The sequence below is a fragment of the Phoenix dactylifera genome, chromosome 1, assembly GCF_051530095.1.
Source record: "Phoenix dactylifera cultivar Ajwa chromosome 1, Ajwa_hap1_PhDact_Kaust_v1.1, whole genome shotgun sequence".
In the NCBI taxonomy this organism is placed as follows: Eukaryota; Viridiplantae; Streptophyta; class Magnoliopsida; order Arecales; family Arecaceae; genus Phoenix; species Phoenix dactylifera.
The window spans coordinates 47,449,232-47,469,868 of NC_143190.1; the positions used below are offsets into that span (position 1 = coordinate 47,449,232).

At 42.9% G+C, this 20,637-nt stretch overlaps 2 protein-coding genes across 5 annotated transcripts; one reads left to right on the forward strand and one right to left on the reverse strand.

Moving 5' to 3' along the window:
• Positions 1–490: 490 nt before the first annotated feature.
• On the forward strand, positions 491–12,731 carry LOC120110512 (cyclin-B1-2-like). Its single transcript, XM_039125649.3, has 4 exons — positions 491–715; positions 899–999; positions 11,695–11,792; positions 12,436–12,731. The coding sequence occupies exons 1-4, from the start codon at positions 596–598 to the stop codon at positions 12,534–12,536; spliced, it is 420 nt and encodes a 139-aa protein (XP_038981577.3). The 5' UTR covers positions 491–595; the 3' UTR covers positions 12,537–12,731.
• Positions 12,732–14,399: 1,668 nt separating this feature from the next.
• On the reverse strand, positions 14,400–20,072 carry LOC103722273 (uncharacterized). 4 transcript variants are annotated; one of them, XM_008812759.5, is made up of 4 exons: positions 19,590–20,072; positions 18,704–19,120; positions 17,255–18,139; positions 14,400–15,014 (listed from the first exon to the last, which is right to left on the reverse strand). In XM_008812759.5, exons 1-4 carry the CDS (start codon positions 19,752–19,754, stop codon positions 14,643–14,645), a joined length of 1,839 nt encoding a protein of 612 aa, XP_008810981.3. In that variant the 5' UTR covers positions 19,755–20,072; the 3' UTR covers positions 14,400–14,642. The 4 variants fall into 4 exon arrangements, with proteins under 4 accessions (XP_008810981.3, XP_026666260.3, XP_088560181.1 ...); XM_026810459.4 differs by having other exon boundaries at positions 17,255–18,133; positions 18,704–19,144; positions 19,590–20,025; XM_088704055.2 differs by having other exon boundaries at positions 17,255–18,133; positions 19,590–20,023.
• Positions 20,073–20,637: the final 565 nt, after the last annotated feature.

Sequence of the window (20,637 nt, forward strand, 5' to 3'; positions counted from 1 at the left end):
AAAATTCTTTATATTCATTAACGCCACATATCTCTTATAGTTGGCGTTTTCAAAAGGGAAAAAAAAATATTTTCATAAAAATAAGATTATTAAAAATATAATAAGTATTTCATACAGCTTTTTTAGAAAATTAGATGTTCAACCAAACATGCCAAAATTATTTTTTCAAATATTTTAAAAATTATTTTCTCGGAAAAAAAATATTTTAGTAAAAAAAAAATTTCCGAATTGCTATAGTAAAGTTAACAAAACCGCAAAATGTCCCTTTTTTCTTCAAGGTGGAGAGTAGACAAGCAATGATTAATTTGGTCCAAATTTCGGGCTGCTTCATCACTAGTCGGGTCACGTCATCCTGACTCATGCTGAGATGGCACATATAGCTGTTGAATTATTGTGTTGAACTTTTCTATATTTCCACGTGTCAATCACCTATTTCGTTTTAGGGTATTCTCTGAACCAAGCTACTCAGCTGATGCTTATTTTCTTGATCCCGAAGTTTCGATATGGTATGGCCTCTCTCCGGGGCTAACAGGTCGTAACGAAGCATTCTCTCGCAGAGCGGTCGAACCAGAGAGCGGAGGAGGAGTGGGAAAAAATGTCCTCCAAGACTATCGAACACGACGTCTTAGCCAATCGTGACATCCTGCGCTTCGGATTGAACGGCATCAAGGGCGATATCGTCGGATATCACCCACTCGAATCCCTTCGCGAATCCGTAAACCTCTCCCTCTCCAATCTTTTCGATCCATTTTCTATCTCCATGGCTCGACTTCTCCCCGATACACTCTCTGCTCCCAGTTTTATGTCCAAAGGTTATAGTTCTGAATACTTGAAGTTTGAAATCGAACCCTAATCTTCGTCCTATTTGTTTTTTTTATAAAAAAAAATTGTTGTTCAGGCGACTAGATTTTGGGGGGAGAAGAAGCGGACTGGATTCGCTCTAACATACGGATCTGCTTTTAATTTGAGAAAGGATCTTGATGCGCAAATCCTTTCGAGGTATGGAAACCCTCATCATGGTGATTCTTGTTCTCAGTTCCTATATAAGATGGAAGTTTTCTATTTTTGGCGAATCCTAAACCCATTATTTAATTGTTAGTAGCGGCAGCGGTTCATGTCTTTCTGTCTCAATTGAGACATTGATTTGGGATTTAGTTATTTGAAAACTATTATCATGTGGACTGAAACATCTCGGCCAGCGCATGGCTGGAATGTTTTCTGAATGGATTGTAAACTGTTAATTAAGTGTGATAATTAGTGGTTATAAATAAGTTGCTATTGATGATTGAAACTTGGTCAACAAATGCTTGGGGCTTGAATTATCATAAGATCTATGATCTCTGGTGTCTTTTTCTTTTCTTTTTTTTGGGTGCATCGGCGGCTCATACATAACGGGTGTGGATGCGGCCAATAAAGTTAGAAAACAAAAGACTACATTAGAGGCTTTGGTACTGGCCCACTGTCCATCCAAACAAACCCATTGTCCATCCAAACAAACCCACCAAAGTGATGAGCTGCAAAGGAGGCAATCCAGTCTATGGCTCTGTTTGCCTCCCTGTAGACGTGTGAAGCCTGGTAAGAGTGGCACTCCCCTAGCAATCGGCGAGTCTCATGGATCAGTGGTCAGTCCTCGGATATGCATCCCCGACCTCGGATCCACTCAATCACCGTGACCGAATCTCTCGCAAGAATGATACGGTCTACACCCAGCGCCCGCCTTGCATAGCTACCCTTCCAGGCTGCTCTAAGCTCAGCACATGCCATTGACGAGTTAAAAGTCCGCCGACCCTCCGCCGCAACCGGTCTGGCGTCGTGGTCTCGGATGGTGAAACCCACACCGCCGCATATTCCATCATTAGCCACACTGCCATCGAAGTTCACTTTTAGAAAACTAGGGGATGGGAGCTCTCAGGAGACAAAGACAGTCCTGGACACTATAGAAGCAGAATAGGGGCTCCAGATGTTCCTAGCCAGCCCCGTAGGCGATACCTCTGCCGTGTCGGTGATCTTCGCCGCATGCAAAAGCGCTTTAGCCGCTGTCACCCTCGAATGAGGGCTGCCATCCTCGAAAACTCGTGCCTTCCTATCTAGCCAGCACTTGTAGGCTAAATAGGCAGCTCGAGTCCCCCTCTCCTCTGACTCAACGCCCCTTACCGAGGCCTCCAGAAACCGCAAAAGAACCTCAGTGGACGACCACCTCTGCCACTGGTCTGCCTGTGTCAAAGCAAAGTGCCACACCTGAGTGGCCTATGGGCAACCGATGAGGGTATGGTAAATGGACTCCTCAACCTCCGGGCATGACACAGACTGTCGGGAGCCTCACACCCCGCCTCTCCAGCACGGCTCTAGTGGGCAGGCACCCTCAGGCCACCTTCCAAAGAAACAAAGCAACCTGTGGGTGAATGCGCATCCTCCAGATCCATTACTCGCCATCTGTCGAGTCGTAGGTCCCGGGACTAGCCCCAAGAGATCACAGACCCTCACCACTGGCGATCCGGTCATACTCCACACCCTCCTATCTGTTGTCGCCCTCTCTGTGATTGGCAAGGCAAGAACCTGCTCAGCCAGTAGCTCCCCGAACACGCGCCTAACGAGGCCCTCATCCCACCTCCGCTCCCCTCTGACAAATAGCTCGCATACTCTGCGACCCTTCATTCACCCGTGGTCAATCATAGTGGGCCAGCTCTGTAGTGAAGCCTCAAAAAGCCATCTGTCCTCTAGGATTCTTACTGTCCGGCCATCCCCAATCTCCCACTTGATCTTCGGTAGCACCCTCGGTGTGTGCACACATACCTCCCTCCAAATGAAAAATGCTCCTTGTCCAGCGCGCATAGCGAGTTGGGATTGTGGGTCCTCGTACTTCGCTCTGAGCAAAGCGCCCCATAGATTTTTTTGGCTCCAGGAGAAATCTAGCAGCTAATCTGGTCATGAATATCTCTCTGCACTCAATCACTGAGTGTACTCCCAATCTACCCCGACTGGTCGGCTGACAAATGGTTTTCCATGCCACCAGATGAACACCCCCTCTGTCCCCCCGCCGCCCTCAGATGAAACTCCTAAACAGTCTCTCCAGACCTCGAAGTGTTGCAAAAGGAACCAGGGTGTTAGATAGCAAATGAATGGGAATGGAGCTCAAGACTGATAGTACTAATGTGACTTTGCCCATCATCAATAATGCACCTGCCTACCAGCTCTCCAGTCTGCATCTGATGCTCTGCTCCATGCTCGTGCACTCCCCCCTATGCAGGCGCCGTCCCGTGATTGGGACCCCAAGGTACCTGAGGGTCCCCTCCTGCTCGCCGATTCTCAATATGCTCATGACAGACACCTTCACTCTCGGATCGACCTTCGGGCTGAAATAGATGGCTGCCCTAATGCTCCACAGTACGCCCCCCAAAATTTTACTAATGGCCAGAGCAAAACGTCTCGTCGCACGGGCTAGTAACAAACAATCATCTGCAAATAATAGATGGGATATCGAGGTCGTCCTCGACACCGGGCTGTAGGCCTCCAATCCCTGTGCCACCGTGGTCTGCTGCAGAGAGTGGGATAGAGTGTCTGCACATATGATAAACAAAAGAGGTGAGAGTGGGCAGCCCTGTCGTAATCCCACCGATGACTCGAAGAAACGTGACGGAGAGCTATTGATCAGTAATGCAAAAGATGGTGTCATGATGCATCCCTGAATCCACCCGATCCACTATGGATGAAAGCCAAATCCCTCCAGCCACCGCACCACGAAGTCCCACTGCATCCTATCGTAAGCTCTTTTCATATCAAGTTTGACCTCCATGAGGCTCCTGCGCCTAGGCGCCCTCTGAAGGTCAGTCATGAACTCGTGGGCAATGAGGACATTATCAAAGATGGAACGACCCCGATAAACGTCCCATGCTTAGGACTGATGAGTCTGGGTAGAATGCCTCTCATCCTTTGGACTAAGACCTTCGCCACAACTTTGTACATGGAAGTGCACAAGCTGATCGGCCTGTAGTGCCCTGGCTCCACTGGATCCTGTCTCTTTGGAATCAGAGTGATGAAAGTCCGTCTCCACTCCTCTGGCATCATCGCGATATCAAAAAAACGTCGGACTACCTCTGTAACCTCATGTCTGACGATATGGCAGTACCTTCGGAAGAAAATCGGAAGAAAACCATCCGGGCCCAGGGCTTTATCCTCACCTAGGGACTAGAGGGCTACCTGAACCTCTACGTCTGACACCGGGCTGACTAGATCTGCATTCTCATCCTCTGATATCTGCCTCTTCAGATTTGGTCCACAAACACTACCATCCACGCCCCCTACCTCAGTCCACCTGGCTCGAAACAACATCTCTAATGTCCGCCTGACTACCTCCTGGTCCTCTGATAACTGTCCACTACCATCCCTGATCCTACTCACCCTGTTCTGCTGCCTCCGAATAATAGTCGACTGGTGGAAAAATCTTGTATTCCGGTTGCCTTCCTTAATCCACTGGACCTTTGATTTCTGCCTCCGGAACACCTCCTGCTATCTGAGTAAGGAATGATGTGTAGCCAGTAACCCCCTAAGCTGCCCCTGCTCTGCCTCTGACAATCCTCCCCCACTGTCCTCTAATGCCTGTAGTCCTGTGATAGCTGCTTCGGTGTCCTCCACGCTCCTGAAAATATTCCCCACCTTCTCTTTGTTCCACCTACTCAGTCGCCGTCTGGTCAACTCCAGCTTTCTGATTACCTTAAACATCACATCCCCTCTAACTGGCACTCGCCATGCCTCCCTCACCACATCCCAAGATCACGGATAGGATAACCACACATTCTCAAATCGAAACGGACTATGAATGGGAAAAGCATGTGAGGTACTCACCAGGACAGGGCAGTGGTCTGATGCTATCCTGGGCAAGTGGCGCACCTCGTAGTCCGAAAATCTCTGGATCCAGCTGGTTGAAGCAAAGGCATGATCAATCCGCTCCCAAACACGCGCCCGACCTAGCCTGTTGTTGCACCAAGTAAATCTCGGGCCGAAGAAACCGAGGTCATCTAGACCATTGGACATAATGAAATCCTGGAACTCCCTGACCTCGATCTTGTTGGTGAAGCTCTTCCTCCTCTCTTCTCCTCCGGACCGTCGATGCAATGGAAGTTGCCTACCATCATCACAGAAAACTTCAATTGGATGAGATTGGTGGCCTCCTCCCATAAAGCCCTCCTTTCTCGATAGTCCGTACTCGCATATGCTGCCAGTAGGACCCGAGGGGGGCCACTCTCCTTTGAGATCACCATAGTCACTTGCTGGGTGCATTTGTGGAATGCATCGATACTACAACCTCCTAATCTCCACAAGACAATGATCCCCCCCCCCCCCCCGACAATCCCTGGGACTCCACCGCATACACTCCCCATGACCTCGGGATAGCACGCCTGGCTCGCTGCAAGCCAACTCCCGATAAGCGGGTCTCGAACAAAACACAGATCTCAGGATCGTGCAGGCTCACCAACCTGCAAAAGGTCGGCCGGAAGGATGGTTTTCCGGCGCCCGATAGTTCCATAGCAGGATCTTCATTGAAGGATTGGGGGTTCGGCATGATGGGCCTTGCTCTCCATGCCCGGCAACCCATTCACCTTCTCGGTAGACCCGGCCTCCCCCTGTTCAGGCTTCTCCAACAATTCCTTGAGAGCGTGGACTACTGCCTCGTGTGTCGGCCCACTAGAAGGCCCAGCAACAGAAGAGCCCAGCCCACTCCCCTAGATGCCCCCCTAGGCTCGGCTTCGGGATCCCTTGGCCAAGTCTCTCGTGCGGCAAAAGAGGTGGAAGCTGCTTTCTCCAAGAGGCGTGGCCAAGGGCTGGCCTTCTCCTTTCAGGTCGCCGCCTCTCCTAGGCCGGTTGCCCCCCTCGGTGAAGCCCCTCCTCTCCCGATCGTGACTGCCCTGCCGTGTGGCGCCGTCCCCCGCCGTATATCGGGGTTCGCTGAGCAGCTGTTCCCACAGGTGTTGTCTCCTCCGTTGTCAGTGGCTCCGACGCCTGCCCAGAAGCACTCCCCGACCACCGGCAACAGGCTCCGGCTTCTAAATTGTCGCCGGTCGCCGGTCGGGGTTATAGTGTTCGCAACAGGGCCCGAGGGCATCGCCGGGCCCTAGGCCGTTTCGAGGGTCCCCAGCCCATTAGCACCGCGCCTCCTTGTTGGGCTCCTGGCCCGTTTCAAAGGGCCAGGCCTTCCTCCTGCGCCACTGAACCTTGGGCCCGCCTTGGCATAATGGGCTTGGGCCCGGCCCAATTTCCCCCGCTCCTTTGCTTGGCCCGGTTGGGCGCTTGGGCCCGGGTCCGCGGCCCAATCTGAAATGTGGTTCGGGCCCAGGCCTAGGCCTGCCCCTTGGGCTAGGGCTCGAGTACCGCCTGATCGAGAGCAACCCAGTGTCGATTCAGTCTGAGCCGCCACCGTCTTCTCCACACCCGACGCCTGATGGCCGGGGCCATTGCCCTTCCCCAGCGAGATGCGCCAGGCTATCTTTTTGGGCTTCTGCCGTCCCTCAGAGCTTGGCGAGGACTCGGTCGCACTCGGCTCCCCTTTGCCTGGGCTCGGCTTCGGGTCAGATGCAGTTGGTCCCCGGATCGACTTAGTGGGAGGCCCTGTCATCTTCTTTGTTCATGCTTCCTCCCTTGCGCCGCTGCCCCGTTGCATCCGCATCTGGGTTGTCACCATCCACGGACCGAACATCGTCGGCCCCTGCCCCATTGGATCATGTGCCGTCCATTCCACCGAAGCATCCCCCGAGCCCCACCACCCAACCAGAGTCGTCCTCTTCTCCGATGCGTGGAGTGGGCATTCGGGCGCATCATGGCCGATACAGGCATAGTGAAAACAGAGGCTTGGCAGGTCCTCATAGGCAAAGGCCTGCCAAAATTTCTTCTGCCTACCTTGAACGAAGGAACCGAGTACCAGGGGCTTACCTGCGTCGACTTCCACCCGCACCCGAGCGTACCCAATCCGTCGCCGCTCGTTGGAGATGCCGTCAAGCTCCACTGGCCGCCTTGTCGCCGCCACAATCTTGAAAATGGCAGCCCTATTCCAGTATTCCAGAGGGAGACCTGGTAGCCGGACCCAGATCACTGTCCGGCTTACAGTCTGGGTCCCCGGGATGAAGTCGGCCTGCCGCACTTCCATTGCAAAAAGCTGGCCGGCCACCACCCACGGACCCATTGCCATCACCTTCCCCGCTCTTCTCCGGACCCAAAACGAACGGACATGAACCCCTCTGCCATTGGGAGGACCTCCATCGGAAGCTGCAGTTTTGCCCGGCCTCTAAGCTTGCGTGCCACCAGGTCTGCCGGAACACGCCTCCCCAAACTCTTCGCAATCACCGCCTTCTCCTCCCATTCTGTCCTCATCATCTCGAAATGCTCCGCCGGCACCCTCGCCACCCGTGGGAAGTGGCATTCGAGTGCCGCCATCTCCTCGGAGATCCGTTGAGGAGGGATCTCCGGCCTTCACGCCACCCCTTGTGCCACCGCAGACCACAGGGGGTGGTCTCGGTCAACCCCGAAGTCCGGCCATCCTGTTGGCCCCGGCTCCCTTTACCTGGCACACTACTACTGGGGGCTGCCATGGGCATCCATCTGGTGCTCGATTAAATCCCCGCTCCGCTCCGCTTCTCAGTGTATTGTTATGAATGACTTTTTTTCACCTCTTTTCTTCTCTTGAATTTTGCACCTCACTAGCAGTCTGTAATAGGTGGGACATTTCTTATTAAGTTATGATCCTTCTTCAGTGATCCTTTGTTGTTACAGAATGAAGGGCCTGGTGTGGCAGAATATGTCTTGTTTGGTTGGGGCGGATGTGTTAGAGAGAATGGAGAGGGATGTGGGTGTTTCAGATATCTGAATGTTAAAGAAGCTTTCTCTACCCAGTGGTTATTGGGATTGATGGACTATGAGAGACTTGACAGTCTTCCAACTACTGCGCTAGCTTATACAAGACCTAATGTATTTGTTAAATAAAGGACTGGTCGTGCACTTTTCAGTGCTTGATAGGTGATTAAAGCAGGGAGGAATGCTCTGATGTTGTGCTTGACTATTGCATTTTATCAAGATTAAAATGTGGTTGGATTTTGTAGAGCTAGAATGAGATGCTGTATTTGTAACACGTAGAAAAATGGTCCACCTCTCAAAAAAAAGGAAATAGAGGGGACATTGGAAACAAAATGAAGGGTATTAAAAATATTGGCTTCCTTGTTCATGTGATAAGTAGGAAGACCAACGATAATAAAAAAATCCTGTGATGAGAAGAGAGAAGGAAAACAAGAACAGGGGGTTCATGAATGTTATTTTCTTGCTTGCAGATCTCAATGAATATCATGGTTTTAGAACCCTTACCAAGAGGCATCCTTAAATCTAGAAGGTCAGTTGAAAAGACAACTTAGCATTTGAATTATATCTAGGAGGTTCTGGGCTTTTTGTTGTTCCGTTCTTGTTGAAATTTTGATACCCTTGCCTGTAATATTGGTTACAATGCAATGGTTTTGAAAATATGATATATCTTGTGATTTTTTCATTGGGACCACCTATAGACATGAAACTGTAAACTCCTCTGGAAGTTGGCTGTCTTTATGCAGAAGAAAAAGATGCTCTCTGACAATTAAAGCATATGTTTTGGACAATGGCCACATTTAACCTTTATAGGCTTGACATATGCTGTTGGTGTAATCGTTCCTTTTTAATCTTGGTGCTAATGACATCTAGGTAAAATTAATCTAGGAACTTCCTTTGCCGTGCCAAGATTTTGAAAGCATTGTTTCAACTTGACCATAGTGTACCATGAGAACACTGCATACCATTCCTCTCAGTTATAATCTAGTTCAGCAAACCACCAGTAGATGCAGGGGGTGTATGCATCATATACTGTATTGACTTTGCATCATGTACCATATGGACCTTTTTGAGATCAGGGTATTATTCAGTTTGGCAAACTGCGGGTAGTTAAAAGAGGGATACTGCATATCATCTCATGCTATTCTAGCATGTGAGTGTACGGGGCATACCATGAGATTTGAAACCTTCATCAAAAGACAGCGGTACAGTTACAATATTATGAGAAACTTGACTCTCTTGGCCATTTGCTGCTACTAGTACAGCTCATATTTTTATATCTCTTGCTTATGTTTTGTCCTTCAACTTGGAACTCGAGCACCTGGCTTCTTATCAATAACAAGATATGGTACTTGTTTCGACAATGACTTTTCTATTTTTTAATGGTGCATATCCATGTACTTCCACTGCATTCCATAAGCTTTGTTAATGCTATTCTGCTTTTCTACATAGAATAACCAAACAACCCTTCTTTTTGGACAAATTGCTTTATATGAAATGTATGACTGGTGTTCACTTTTGTGTTTTGGGATTTCCTGCCTAGTAGCTTCCAAAAACACTAAGGCTATGGTGAAAATGCTTGCTCTTTATTTTAGTGTAATTTCCCACCCCCGCTTCTTATGCCTTAAGGAGAGGCTCTTTGCTTGCCCAACTTCTTTTCTTTGGATAATGTTGCCAATTGAACTTGATTAATAATAATGATACCCATGTCTTTGACTTTTTCATCGATGTTTTTGTCATTTTAAGTGCTCTAGGTTCAAGAAACTAGGCCATGAATGAAGGGGAGCAATTGAGTTTTTGCAGTTATATGCATCAATGAAGTAGACCAACAGTCACCCGTGCATCACTTCTGGGAACTTGTTTGGGTAGTTCTTGTGCTTGAGTTTCCTTAGGCTGTTTATGTGTTAAGAACTTAACTTTATCTTAATAGGTTTGGGGTTTTAAACTCTTTTAGATCCACGTGTCAATAAAGCAAAATCCTCTGCATCATTGTAGCTATCACAACAATGGGTCATAGATGAGTTATATATAGCAATCAAATTCTTGCTTTTCGGCATTCATGAGACATACAGTATTTAACTTTTATTTGTCCTTATAATTTGGATTATCAAAAAAAGAAAATGAAGTCTTTCGAAGGTCATGGTATATGTCAAAGTCCTTTTTGCAAAGTCATATCATTTGCTATTGCTTAAAAAGTAGTGTGATTGAGAAAGTGAAGTTTTAGTCCTTTGGGAAGCTATATTAACAATATATTACATAAGTTAGATTAAGGAACTTCCATCAGTAATTAGCACTATGTTTCAGAATAGTACCTCAGCTTTTACAGGAGGGGTCAATAGTGCTTTGGTACTGTAATATGATATTTAGTCATAATAAATAAACTTAACAACAGAATGTGATTATAACAATTTCTAAGCTGGTTGGCGATAGGAAGTGCCAAGGCTTTTGTACTTGTAGTCCCTGGAAACATTCATTCTTCTGGCTTTGTTAAGACATCATGCAGATGAAGTAGCAGCGTAAGTATTGACTGGCATTTGTAGTTTAACAGTGGCTCGGTATCTCCAATTCTAGGCAGCCTGTGGCATATAGCATTCATAAGAGCGATCATCAGTAGTCAGAACAAACTTCCTGAGAATCAAGAGTGCAAGTTGTTTTGACAAGTTTTCAACAGTGTTGTCATGTGTATATGTGATGAAATAATAATGTATCATAATCTTCCCCCATAGGAAGGATTCGACATTCATTGCTTAGGAAGTACAAAATATGCAACTATCAGTTAGAGCTGGAAAATTGTGAGTTATCTACTATTCAGTGATGAGAGTCTTGTCTAGATGATACGGGTCTTCTTCATTTGCAGGTAAGGAAAAATTAGGCATGATAAGTGCTTAGATTCAGAGGACTGTTTTCATTCTTTCTTCTGTTCCTTAATTCCTTGTTGTCTTTGAATAGAAGTCGGCACAATAATTTTTTGTCTTCAGGATTTTGTGCACAGTATTATTCTCATTTTTCAATTTGACTTTACCCTTTTAATTAATGGGAATGGATAATAGTTTCTCGTACTGTCTTGAAATTTTCAGTTTGCCCTTCCATTTTGCTGTAATATCTTAGTTTTTGTTCTAGTTGTTTGATTAGCTTAATCATTGATTAACCAAAATTACATACAAAATGGGGAAGGAAAAAGAAAACCCAAAATGTACTATGTTTGCTGATGATGATATTCGGAATGGTCAGTGTTGTGATTTTCCATGCTTTTTCATTGTAATTCATGCAATGAGAGTTCTATAATCTGTGTGCCAGCATAGCCTAGTTTCCTATTCTATGAACATTATTGCTGATACATCCAATTCTTTTCTAAGCCTAGCTGCCATTCAATTTCATGACAATAATTTGCAAATTTTTCTCTTAAATATTTAATAAAATGGAAAAATCACATATCGATGGTGCGGATATAAATATATGAAGATATAAATAATTCTGTCTTCTGGAAAGCCCTTTGGAGCATCTCTTAATTTTGTTAGTATCAATATAGCTAAAGATTGAGTTTTGTGCCATGAAGCAAAGTTTGTTTTCTTGTAGTCAATAAACTATTTTTACCAAAGTATGCTAATATATTTCATCAACACCCAGGTGAAGTGCATAGATATTATTCCTTTCTATACCTGCAGATCCCATTTTGGAGTACATGAAAGCAATTTCGTCTCACCAATATATTACTTATAACCTTGTCATATCATGAAATCCCCCCCCCCCTTCCCCACTCACCCCACCACATGCACACCCCAAAAAGAAGAAATCAAATCTAGAACCATAGTTATCTCACTTTATGTTCTACAGTATAACCTATGTTGTTTGCAGATTCCAGAGGCCTCCTGGGTTGCTGCCATCATCCATGCTTGGATTTGAGGCTCTCACTGGTGCCTTGGATGATTTTGGGTTCGAAGATTACTTGAATGGTATTCAATTGCTTTTAATTTTGTCTTCCCTCATCCGGGTGTTCATTATTTATTGCATGAAAATTGCATGTCTACCAGCATGCTATATTTTTTAAAACAATCCAATGTTAAGACTGCTAGTTTTTGAATATAAGTCCTGCTATTCTTTTATCATTATTTTGTCATCAAATTCATCCTGAAAATGCAGCCAGCTGTTTAGCATCCCTGATATTAGTCATCAAGCTACATGGTGCATGACAAGTATGCATGAGAGGCGCATTCATCATTGCCGCATCTACATTTATGCCTATGAGAAAAAGTTTGTGGGTTTTGAGATCATGAATGATATGATGCAATATTATTGCTATCGATGGCGTATAGGCATTTTCATGCATGATAGAGAACTTAGCATGGTTAAAAAACAAGGTACTCTGTGATAAGTAGGTTATATGCAATTGTGACTATTCAGATTTGGTGACTGGTATAACCTAAATCCATAGTGGTTATTATTATACTTCACTGGATCATGACTCAACAACTGCATGTTCTAGTGCCAACTTCCTGTGAAGCCTAAAGCCAGCATTTGTTTCTTTGTTGATACAATATTTTCTTCTTACCATTTTGTGATGGTAATCATTTATTACTGTTCCTGACCATCTTGCAGTGCCACAAGACTCGGAAATCTTCCAACCTCCAGACATGCACCATGGGATGGAAGTCCACCTTGGCATTTCCAAGGGGCCTGTTTGCCCAAGCCGCAAATAAGTGCATGATATGTTGTTTTGAGAGAGCTATACCATACCATTACTACTGATTCGGAAATAGAAATTGTTTCTTTCGTTATTTTGGATCAGTATTTGTTATTTAGGAATTATACTTTGGTTGCATGTTTAGTTGCACTTGTTTATGAAACAGGTGAAAACAGGTGAAAACAGATGAAAATTTAAGATGTTTTCGTTACGGTGCTAGCATATATTGCTGGTTGCTTGGATTCTCCTTTGTTGGAAAAGCATAGATCGCTGTGGTTGAGGAGAATCAATGAAATTTCATAGACTGCTCCACGAAATCAAGGGAAGACGGGATCGGTAGCTTGGTAAGTACACAGGTTGAGGTAACATAAATGTGAATGACCATGATCTTCCACACCTTCAAACCAGCCGTTTAGGCAGGAAAAGTGGGAAATATGATGAGTAATTGATTTGCTGATGTTAAATATGGCATGGATTAGAAAAATATTGCCTTCAAAGGAGTCCTTTTAAGCAGATTCAGCTGTGAGTTATGGAACATGGTTCTTTCAAACGAGTCAGTTTAGGACACATCACATGGATGTGATCCCATCAACAGATGAGATGTTTGAAAAATTATGCAACCTGGGGACTTTTATTCTTGCTCCTATCTCGGAAGGAGAGGGGGCGGAACCTCTGGTTACCTTTGAATCTGAAGGGCGGAATCACATGTTGGTTTCTGACATCCAATTAAAATATGGTAACTTGAAGCCCCGCCATGAAATCAGAAATTTCTCACAGCCTATCGCTTTTATACTCTAATTAATCTTTGAGGCTCATCCTCCCCAAGTTTACTAGGAGAACGTTTGATTATTTGAGACACCAAACCAAACTGAAAGTGTGACACTTGAATAGATCACTTTGTTATCCCACAATATGATGAGAACATCTAATCATGAATTGCTGATGCTACAAGCAAAAGTAGTCTTTTGGAATGTTCAGATTTTTGATCCTTATAAAGACATTTATACTGTTGTTGTCCAGGAACAAAGCATCTGATGACTTGCTTATTTTTTAGCTACCAAATCTGAGCTTGCTTGAAAGATGGAATCTCGCACAATTAGAATATCTATACATTCTAACCATTCAAACTGCATTTTTTTTAAAAAAAATTCTGATCTCTGTTTTTATGGTATTGTTATTTGTTCCCCTGTAAACAGACACATAAGCTCAACTTCGACAACAAAGTTTACTTTCAGAGCTCTCTGGTTCCTCTTCCATATAAGGCAATCAATACTCCACCTTCGAATCAAGATATATCCACCAGTGCCTCTTTTTCTTAAATAGAAAAATTCTGAAAACTTTCGAGTATATAAAACTAAGGAACGTCTGTTCTTCTTACCGCTGCTATCAACTCTAAAAATATTATTCATCACATGACCTCAATAAACCTGATACTGTTCCTCCAGCGTCCGTTTGAGTGTCATCCTGAATTATAGACATAAAAGGTATCATATGCACTTAACCTTGGCAGCATCCAAGTAGGATTATGCATGATATATGTGAAAAAAAAAAAAACATTGAAATATGTGGGAAAAAGCACCTCCTTGCCCAATTATGTTACAACTGGACTCATCCTTTTCTGTGTAGTCCATGAGAGCAATTAGATGAAAGTGGAACCTTCATCTCCAGATTAGCACTAGTTCAAGAACTGCTCTGTCATAAGTTTACAACAAAATCCTTTTCACTTTGGCAACATCAGAGTCAACTGTCTATAGCACCAATAGCAGCGAACAAGCTCATTAAGATTTTGTGGTACCTGACAAAGTACCAACAACATAGAGCACAAACAGAATTCTGATGATGATGCTCTATCAAACAGTTGATTGCAATTGGTGCTTCATTTTTGAAAACCAAGAAAAATAGCATTATTCTTACCAAAATGTTTCACCTAAATGTATCATCTCCCCTGCATGCAATTCCTGTTATTCTGCAGTTTTATTTTATTCTTTGTACAGCATGACAAATTCCACCCAAATGAAATGCAGAGTTCTGACGGTCTGCTAGTTTCACCTCATATGGTCTATTACATATTTACATGGGCTTCTGTTGCTATGAGAATACATTGGCTGTTTGTTTAAACTGATCAATATTCATGCTCAAGCTCTTCAACATAACCAGCAGCTTCAGATGACATGTAATCTTCATCCCTGAAGCGGGATAAGAATTGTGCTAGCCTGTATACATCACCGTATGTGGAAATAGGGCCAAGCGACAGACGAATCACTTCACAATTGTAAGTGGATGCATAAGAACTCGCACTCTCCACCTGCTTGTCTGATTTCTGGTCCAAAATATTATACACAGTGAGATCCCCAAGAGTGCCAACACCCAAAAAAATGTTAGTCTTCACTGCTAGTTGCTGAACAAGCCTGGCTGGAAAAATATTTCCAGTGGAATCGAGGATATTGAATGCCAAAATAGAGCCTCTATACTTCAGATCCAGAGATCCGTATAACTGGGCAGCATAACAAAGAATATCAGCCTTCGTTATAGCATGAAAAAATATATCAAAGAAAGAAACAACTAAAGCAAAAAGTTATAAGGATGGAACGACAGCTGAAAATATCATGAAATCTAGATGAACTGCAAGTCTTGCAAACAAGTTGTTTGTCCATTTAGTGGATATTTGCTAATTTAATGTTCTAAGAAAAAATTAAATAGAGATCTAATAATCCAAAGTTTATTTGGGGATTGACCCTTGCACTTATAATAGTTTCCGTTTCAGTTTTCATTTTCTTTGTGAGATACCCTTGTCTTATCGTTTTCGTACAGAATGACACTAGGAAAATGCAACATATTCCCGCTATCAAGACTTAAGGATCTTTTTGGAAGTTTTAGTATGTTGGAATCCAATATTGCAACATTCCTATAGAATATATTTTATCTTTTTGTCTAGGTAGGTATCCATTTTTATACTCATAAAAAAATATAAATATTTATTACAGGAAAGGGCCACAAGCCATTTTGACTGTATATACATGGTTATTTTTGTGATATATTGTATATTTTTGTATCTGATCTGGTCTTCTTCCCCAAGTTTCATGAATCAGATCCTATATCAGCATGTAAAGACCATGATATTGCTTCAGAGACTTATTGACTGTGTTAGCTCATTAGTCCCAAGTCCACCATAGGAGACCATTGTGTCAGAAGCTATATGAAATACCAGTCTTTAACATTTTGGCCAAATCAGATAGCTTCCACTAGCCACCTCCAATATCGCTTAAAGACAAGGGTCTAAACAATCAAGAGAGGATTCTAGGCCTTTTACTTAAACATTGATTCACTGCTAGAATTTGGTAAACTGACTAAGGCAAATTTCAAAATGTGAATTGTGCCTGCAAACAAAGTTCTTAGTGGATTTACCTTTTTTAAGCATCTTCTCTACTAAACCAGCAGGGACAGTGCCAAATAGCTTTCTGCATAATTCCCAACCAACTCCTGGACTTTGACAAAATAGAGTAACAGGTTTTGTAGCTAGTTGCCTATAATTGAGCCTAGCTTTCCTGAGTTTCCTGGATTTTCATCAAATCAGGTTCATTTCCTTTTTTTTAATCCATCCTCCATTCTTTGTTAGTTAAATTCTATTTCTTGCTACCCTCTTCTTTTTTTCGCTTCCAATATCAACTCCTAGTGTTTATGGAAGGTGAAGCAGCATAGCCTCTGACAACATCAGGTCATGCTTGCATCTTTAACTTAGCAGACCACCATAGTGGTACTTGATTAGAAAGGACTCTCTAGCTAGGTTTTCTGCTATTTATGTTTCATTTTTAAGCATAAATGCATAATGTCTCAATAGCTTATTCTTTCTTTGGAAGGTCGGTTTACAGGTTTGTGCAAGCCCTCCTTAAGGTTTACAGGTTTGTGTCCCTCCACCTCTCACACTATTAGATCCTAAGCTTTGTCAACTCTGGTTTCATCCACCTTTCCTTGAAAGGTTTATACTTTATTTTTTCTTTTTTTGCTTTAATTTTTCTTTTGGAATAAAGTTACTTACCTATCATTAAAAAAGGTAAAAAGACTTCTGTAGCTACAAAGATATCTGTTATGCATTTTCCATGAGCTGTTTAAGTAGTGATCATGAAACTTATCTGTGCAGGAATATAGGGATGTTCTTGAAAGGCCAGTTTTATCTCACACTCTACCCTATGGAAGCTGACATCCTGAGAAATGAGAATTTTCTGAATCTGAATGCAGTGGTCATTGTAAAAACAGAGACCTGGACACTTTTGCTTTCCTTCTGAAAGCATCATCTCTTACTGACTAATGGTTGACTCTAAATTCTCAGTATTGAATAAATAATAATCTATTTAACAAAAAACCCTACTCTAGATTTGCACGGAATTTGGTAAACTAAATCAGAGGAGATCTGAAAAGGTTTCAGTATCAATTATCAGACAAGAATGCCTTAACTTAGAGTTCTACATATTATTACAGAAATTTTATTTCTGAAGCTGTTTATGATACTATAACTGTTTTTAGATCTCTAAAGCTAACATCTGTCTGAATTTGTAGAGCTGACAAGCGTATCTTCGTCGAAAAGAAAAAGAATTAAGGCCATTTACATTGAATGTAATTCAAATCAATTTTAACAATTCGAAGCAAACCATAAATGCTTGCTTACCGGAGAACTATTTAATGAAATATATATTGGTACTGATGCACTATGAGAGAACAAAAGTAAGATCAACCAACCTGCAACAGAGGCTTCTCTTCCAACTTGTGCTTCAATGACTTCAGCGTCTTGACCAGCCAAGTGATCAAGCTTTCTACCCGCTTCTGAATAGCTACAATGCCAATTCTCTCTAAATGTTCAAAGCCAAAACTCAAAGCTGCAAATATGTGGGTATTCAAATTTTCCCCTTCTGTTACGACATGAACATTCTTTCCATTATCAGGCAGTTTGGCTAATTTTAACTGAGCTGATCCCTTCTCGATACATATAGAATGAGAACTCCTTCGAACTAGCAGAAAAGCAACACCAGAAGGATATCCAAGCACGTGGTGCAGCGAACCGATGACAAACTCAGGTTGATATAAAGAAAGATCAATTCCAACCATGGGAAGGCAACTGGAAACATCTAAAAGGACTTCCCATCCATTTTGTTGTGCTCCCACAATCCAGCTCAAAGGATGGCATACACCAGATAAGAACGACTGAGCAGGGTATATCAAGAGCCCACATCCGTGACCACTAGAATTTTGTTTTCTCAGCAACTTGTGCAAATCATTACCATGGGTGCACAGATCTTTGCTTTTAAGAGGTATTACTCCTGTTCTCACTTTGGACCGTGCTGCCACATGAATAAAATGCCGGATAGACTTATGATGGTCAGGGCTAGCAAGAACATGAGTGCCTTTCTTTAAGTTGTACATCTCACCAAACAGGTGATAACAAGATGGAAGCCCAGGAGTAAAAATTGTGGAATACTCATTCTGGCTTGTGTTCAGAAGATTCAAAATGTGTTCACTTGCAATATCTACATAATTATTATGCAGTGCACTTTGTTTTTCAGTGGCATAGTTTGAACCTAGGAAGGCATCGGTCTCTTCAAGTAGGAATTGCATATGCTGCTGCACCTGAGAAATAGGACAAGTAATTATCATGCCCAAGCAAAAATTTGAAAAAAAATGAGAGAGGGCAATATATTCTCTATGTAGCCTTGGATTCACCAAACAGGACAAACTACAAAGGCATGCAATAGGCCAAGAAAGTTCAGCACATATGCATCATTGGCATATGCTTGGAATTGAAGATCCTTAAAATTTTGCAGCATAACTGCAACTGCTCAGATCCTAGACACCAGATCAGTAAGAATAATTAACTACATAACAAGGAAATGCAATTTTCTTTTTTAAAGACCAAGAAGCCAGTCTTCAGATATGATTTTTTTTCTTATTCTTTTTCAGGATTTGACAGAATATGTCGAGGAATAAATGAGCATCGACACAAGAAGCTCCGTTGAACTTTCAAAAAATGGCTTAAATACATCTCTCATAAACAATTATGAGAAATAAGTAATAGTTGCAGAAAGATAACAAAAATAATGGCATCAAAACACAATAAAAGAAATGACGAGCGCGACAGCCATGCCATGCTTTGGATGTAAAGTTGTAAACATTCTGCCAGCAAAGGACAAGTACCTGATATCGTGAGTACAACGGGCAAGAAGCATAATCCAGGTAGACAATTCTTTGCAGTTCAAGCTTAGGGTATTGATCCTTACGTATATTGTCCACAGACAGGTGCAGAAAGTAACCTTCATAGTCTTCCAAGAACTGCTCTTCAGCATCCTCGTAGGGAAGCAACACAGAAGGGCCAGCATCAGTTTCCTCAGATAAGACCGAAGTGGTTTGGCTTTCTTTACCATCATATGTGGCATATTTTTGGAATGAGCTCAAGCTTGAGCTCCCATCTGAAATATGCGTTTCCACAGGTGAGGCATCAGAATTTGGCAACACTGGTTTCCCATAGGATGCTTCAGAATCTGTTTCATCAGCTAGTATTGGTTTCGATAAACCATAAGGTATATCTAACTTCGAAGTCACATGCTTTCCCTTCTGCAACAAGTGGATGGAATCTTTCTTTATCATCAAAAAAAAGTTTTGTAGTTATGATGCAAGATCGAAAAAAAATGAAGATCGAAACGCTTTAAACATCTAAATAACTGCATCTAATGAACCATATATCAGTTTTGTGTAATTGTGTGTATATATACATGCCAAAGACTAAGAATTACATGTGAATATCACAAATAATGGATCGTATATATCTATTAAAAAAGAGAACATCATCAATTAAACTATAATGGCTTCAAACACCACCATGTGCTGGCTTTAATTCAAGATAATATAGTATCCCCCTATGGATCATCTCCTGCGAGAGCACAGGACATAATCTAGTAATAAAATACCTAATAGACCGCACGTGGCTTGCGTGCCCGGAGACCGCAAAAATTCACCGGTACGGGTCCGGAAAAGAGATCACCTTTTCGTTGCTTAAATTAGAGAGGAACAAATGAATGGATACCTGATTGGAGGTTCTCTTGCTCCGGAAAGTCGCGAGCTTGGAGATCATGGCCGCTGCCCGTTCGATTCTCAGAGCCGTGGATGCGTGAGAAAGAGAGCGCGAGATGGAGGACCGGGCGGTAGGAAAGGTCGCAGGTTTTGGCGGTGGGTCCTGCTCCTTCGCCATGGCGTCTACGACTACGTCAAAGCAGATAAGGGGGGCTGGAGATGAGACGCGGCTTTGGACGACTTCTTCGTCTGCGGTCAACTGCTCACAGGAGCTCAGAACAGGAGGGATTGTCAGAAGAGAGAGCTCTGGCTTGCGGCCATGACAGGTACATTTTTTTTTAAGATAAGAAGGTGAGAATCCTAGCGTCGTTTCTCGCGTTTGTCACGCCAATGCTTCGAATTTTTTAACCTGGTTGTCGAGAAGAAACTTCCTTGCGACCAGGCATAGATCCTGGGCCTTATACGAGGTAGCACTGATTATGTTCTTCATTCGGTCCATCCATGGTCTCTCGACGGCGTCACATGTTAGTATAATTTTAAAAATTATATAACAATATGCGTCGCCCATAATATTTTTATTTATTAATATGAACGTATATCAGTTTATATTTTTTTTTATATAGGGTCTATCTACAAGTATATATAATTATGAGATATACCAAATGTAACGATGTGATAGGATAGAGAAATAAAAGCATTTTTAACTTTTTTTTTCCTTATATTTCTCTTCTTCTTCAAATTTTTAATATGGTATCAGAGCAACCGATCATCTAATCTATCCCCACCATCTTTTTTATCATTGTTATGATCGTCATTGCCATGTCTAGAAGCTTTGAAGACCTCCATTATCTATCTATCGATTTCTGTTCTTGGATGAACCAACTTTCGAAGATTTTCTATTTTTCCGTGGATTTGCGGATCCTCTATTTCTCCACAAATTTTCTATTTTCTAGTGAATCAACATTCGAAGATCTCGTATTTCTTGGTAGATGTGCATATTCTTTATTTCTGATAGAATAATACCCAAAGATTTTTTATTTTCTATAGATCTGCAGCTCCTA